At 41.0% G+C, this 5,000-nt stretch overlaps 2 protein-coding genes across 3 annotated transcripts in view; both read right to left on the bottom strand.

The window, feature by feature from the left end:
- Window positions 1-4,253, bottom strand: part of LOC132099519 (solute carrier family 12 member 6-like) — a 30,729-nt gene extending 26,476 nt beyond the window's left edge. For both annotated transcript variants that reach the window (XM_059505756.1, XM_059505757.1), the window contains exons 1-2: window positions 4,097-4,253; window positions 2,368-2,963 (exon numbers count right to left, since the gene is read on the bottom strand). In XM_059505756.1, coding sequence (XP_059361739.1) covers window positions 2,368-2,560 — 193 coding nt within the window. In that variant the 5' untranslated portion in view covers window positions 2,561-2,963; window positions 4,097-4,253. The remainder of the gene's footprint in view (window positions 1-2,367; window positions 2,964-4,096) is intronic.
- A 323-nt stretch (window positions 4,254-4,576) lies between these two features.
- The window catches only part of nop10 (NOP10 ribonucleoprotein homolog (yeast)), an 852-nt gene continuing 428 nt past the window's right edge, over window positions 4,577-5,000 (bottom strand). The window contains exon 2 of the mRNA XM_059505794.1: window positions 4,577-4,780. Coding sequence (XP_059361777.1) covers window positions 4,640-4,780 — 141 coding nt within the window. The 3' untranslated portion in view covers window positions 4,577-4,639. The remainder of the gene's footprint in view (window positions 4,781-5,000) is intronic.

The raw sequence follows: 5,000 nt of genomic DNA, 5'->3' as shown, positions 1-5,000 counted from the left end.
TGCCTAGAGAGCATTGCAATAGTCCAGCCTGGACAGAACAAGAGCTTGAACAAGGAGTTGTGCAGCATGTTCCGAAAGAAAGGGCTTGATCTTCTTGATGTTGAATAAAGCAAATCTGGAGGATCAGACAGATTTAGCAATGTGGTCTGGTTGGCAGGGTTGAGTTGAAGGTGACGGTCCATCATCCAGCAAGAAATGTCTGTTAGACAAGCTGAGATGCGAGCAGATACTGTCGTATCATCAGAATTGAATAAGAGGTAGAGTTGAGTGTCATCAGTGTAGCAGTGGTATGAAAAGCCATGTTTCTGAATGACAGAGCCTAATGATGCCATGTAGACAGAGAAGAGAAGTGGTCCAAGAACTGAGCCCTGAGGCACCCCAGTAGTTAGATGTTGTGACTTGTACACCTCACCTCTCCAAGATACTTTAAAGGATTTAAGTTTTAAGTATAAATATTTGCTCCCAAATGTAAGACATCTTAAATTATCTTTAAGATGTGTTTTACAGTTTAAAATACAGTTTTTATGACCTTTAATTTGATCAAATTGAATTGAAGAGCATTTTAGGAGCAGCAGGAGCCCTGGAAGAAAATCTCAGATGTTCGCTTGTGTAAAGACCAAATAATAGTCACTAATCATAGTCACAAACATTGAATTTACTGTATAACGCCAGGTAATTTGCCAAATTTTAGATAAATCAAAAGGAGATCAGCACATGAACATAATCTTTAGAACTGCTCTGAGAGTAACTTCATGAACATTTTACTGTTAGAGTAAAACTATCGTCAAATGTAAGCATACAAAAAAACCTGTCAAAATAAAAGTCCGGTTTAACTTAAAGGGTAAGTTGCTGCTCAGAGCCTGACTCCACTCCACTGGCAATATTTGAAAAATGCTGAAAAGTGGGCAAAGCACAGCGGAGATAGAGGGGATGAACCGAGGGCGGGGCTGAGTAGGTGGGGCATGAACCTGAGACCCGCAGTGACGGATTGATTGACAGCTGCTGTCAGAGACGCTAAAATGGAGAGTGACTGTAGTGGCGCAAGTAGCTTTGAAGTAGAGGACTTTTCTCCCCCACATTCACCTGAAGTGGAGGATGTCAAGGTGTCTGTGGCCTGAGCCATATCAATTCGAGCCGCTGGCTCAAACTGCGGTCTTAACTCCCGCACCGCGTCGCTTTTCAGCGCGAGCTGTGTGGAGAAGCCCATTTCCACCTCCATTGCATTGGAGAAGCAATCCCGCGTAAAATGCAGTTTGCACACTCCAGCTCTAGGCGGGAACTCGCGGTCTTCCAGGCCAAGTGCATGCAACCCCTGGCGCCTAAAGTCTGCTGGAAAACTATGCAGTCCAGCAGTGCTGTCGACACCAGCAACACTACACCTACGTACCATCCTGACCATTGTACTAAATACAGATAAATCTACGCCAACTTGAAGCTATCCTAACCGATGCAATACTATGCTACTAACTATGCTTCAAACAATACTAACGTTACACTAACAACTATGCTAATTAACTACATAGGCTACACAAAATAATCTAAATAACTATATAAATGCTATGCTAAATAGATGCTATAATAGTCTATCCTGGTCGTTTTCAATACTCGCAATTCCAACTCTTGACTCACTACAGTGATTTTGACAGAAAAAGATGGTTTTATACTGACAAGGGCAAGGGCGTGGTAGCTCGTACCAAGGGGCGTGGTGAGCTGGAAACTGCTTATGTCACCTGCCACCGCAACATCCAATAGGAAAAATCAACTGCAGTAGCCACCGTTCAACCTGAAGAGGGCAGCACTCAGACGTTTTTACACCATATATTGTAGAATTAAAACACTTTACACTCAAATGTCAAAAAAGTTACTCGAATCAATGAACAGCACTAATAAAGCCCCATTCTTACAGATCATTAACTAAAAAAAGTTGGTTTAGGGTTTAGTTACTCTTTAAAGAAACCGTGACAGAAATATTATTAATGTAATGATAAATAGTACAATTATTATTAAAATATTATTTTTAAAGGAATATTTACTATAATTAATTTAGCAGAAAAATGCAAGTACACAACATATTTTTTTCTATGGGGAAAAAATATAATATATTATATTTATATATATATTTTTTTATTATTATTATTAAAATCCATTAGAGACTTTTGATTCTTCATACTTCATGAATCCATTCAAATGGAATCCATAAAAAAATAAAACATATAAAATATAACTTAAACATTAAAACAGAATCTAGAAAAATTAAAAAGGCAAAACCAGATTTCACAGGGCCTTATAATCAGATCATATCCAGTGAAATCTGAACTCTTCATCCTCACAGTCATCTATCATCCCTGTAGAGAGAGAGAGTCTCACCGTGCTCCAGGTGACTGCGCTCCGGTGTGTCGGCCCCTGCAGAGGTGGTGACTCCTGCGGACACCTCGCTGCGGTTCACGCTCTCCCTGGAGCCGAAGCGGACTCTGCTGGAGCGAGAGCTGATGTCTGGAGACGTGTCCGGCAGGTCTTCAGCTCTGGTCGGTGTGACGGTGAAGCGCACAGACGAGGCCATGGCTTCCCGCGGCTGCGGCGGCTCCGACAGGGTGACGGCCCCGGGGTCCTGCGGCGGAGACGGGCGGAGCGACTCAGCTCACGGTGCACGGAGGAGAGCACACGGCCCGATGCATCGCCACGAGACTCTGTGTGTGTGTGTGTGTGTGATCTACTACCCCTCTGTGCTCACCGGACGAGAGATGGTTTCATCTGGACAGCGCATGCAGTAGTGTTGGTGTGCATTCAGTGCGAATATCTCCTGAAAACAGCTGATTTGAGCTCAGAACAGCTCGTGTGGCTTGAATCTGGTTTCTGACGCGTCAGCAGAGTTTGGCACGTAATGAAAACCTCTGACAGCGAATGAAAAATGACCCTTCCTCTACTGTAGTGCAAAATAAATGAAAGCTGATTAATAGAGAACGCTGTCATGACAAACACAGTGATGTGACGGATAAACATGCGCGCGCGTGTGTGTGTGTGTGTGTGTGTGTGTGTGAGTGTGTGTGTGAAAGGGAAATAGAAACAGAACAAAAACACACAGTCAATATATAAAGCAGAATACTAAACTAAAGACAGGTTTAAAGTGGTTCAAACCGGTCACTGGGTGCCGTCAGATAAGACTATATATGTTTATCTTACACATACAGTATCTCATTGACTATTTTACTTACATCATTTCATATTTATATTATTTTATCTATAAATAAAAATACATATATTTATTTATTTGCAAATATATATATTTTATCTATATTATTTACAGATAAAATAATTGTATACATATACGTGTGTGTGTGTTTTCTGCCAAGGAATAAAACAATTATATAGATATATTTAGACACATTCCCATGTATGTAACATTTATGTAGATACATATTCATAATATTTGTATATCTATTACATATGTAGAAGCACGCGCACACACACACACACATACATATATATATATATATATATATATATATATATATATATATATATATATATATATATATATATATATATATATATATATATCACTTATATAATATTAACTAATGACTGGATATATTAGAGCAGCATCCCAACTAGACATCTATTCTGGCCCTCGTGAGACAGTGTTTCTGGGCACCGCAGTGAGTCGTCACGGTGATCTCATCACTGTATCACCGGAGCAGGTCTTTACGGTGTGACGCCTAGACTCTGCTCGTGCCGTCCACACTGCTGTCTCTGTAGTGCGCGAGTCCACACTGATGTCTCTGTAGTGCGCGAGGTCACACACCGGCCGTTAACGTTAGTTCCTGCGACACTTTCTTCGAGACACAGACGGCACCTGAGCGCCTCCATTAAGCCAATTATAATCAGATCACAGACACACACCGGACAGCGGCTCGAATCGGCCAGACTGTCACATATTTATCGCTATAAACACTTTATATAACTAATAAACCGGGTTACCTCAGAAGACGCGCGCTTGAGATTCGAGCGCATAAACACACAAACCCGCATTAACGGTCACATCACGCGCTCCCGATCAACACGACCGGCTCGTGTCAGCGTGCAGACGCTCGCTTACCTCGGGACTACCGCCGCGGGGCCGTGAAGACCGGCTTCCAGCTGGACGGAGGAAATACGGTCCGGTTATAGCTCTGGTTTCGGAGCTTCAAAATCAGCACGTTTGACTTACTAGCGTAAAGCGCGCTCCCGAGGCGCACGCTCTTTGGCGCCATGACGTATGCACGCAGGATGCATCGCAGGGAAATGTAGTTCGCAGCATCATAATGTTATAACTAGCGTTTCATTTTTAATTTCCTTTTTTAAATTATTACTATTATTATTTAAATGTAATTGTTAACATTAAAAAAAAAATTGGAACACAAATATACAAATCACTAATTGTATTTTATTCCATATAAAGATGAATTCACATGCAACCACGTGAATAAACTAAAATGAATGAACATTTAAAGAAATGATAAAATAAACAAAAAAATGGCACACTTTTAGTAAAAAAAAAAAAAAAACATCACAATATTCAATGTAAAAAAACAAAAACAAGGTGAAGATGAATGTCATGAAGTCCACTGATGGTGGTCTCAGAGCATTGATGGTCAGTCCGTTAGAGCACGGGTCGTGGCTGTTGTGTCAGCAGCAAGCCGAATCGTTTCTTGATGGTCACTCTGTGTCTGGAGAACTTGTCGTCCGGTGAAAAGCGGGCCGGATGGGCCGAGCTGGTGGGCTGACCGCTCGGGTCCAGTTTCTGCAGAAGGACACACAGAAATAATTGATACTATCTTAAATTTCATATACCTGATAGCATGCAATAAATAATACAAAGAGTAGCATAGCAGCATCAAGTGTTTTGAAAAAATGTACAGGAAAAAAAATCTATTTTTTGTATTATGGCTCTAATATTGTTAATTATTGCGTAAAGATCAATTGTAAATTACTGTGGTAATTATTCAGAATCATCTCAGCAA

Source organism: Carassius carassius, chromosome 2 (genome assembly GCF_963082965.1).
Source record: "Carassius carassius chromosome 2, fCarCar2.1, whole genome shotgun sequence".
NCBI classification, from domain to species: domain Eukaryota; kingdom Metazoa; phylum Chordata; class Actinopteri; order Cypriniformes; family Cyprinidae; genus Carassius; species Carassius carassius.
This window is presented reverse-complemented; position numbering and strand designations above follow the sequence as displayed.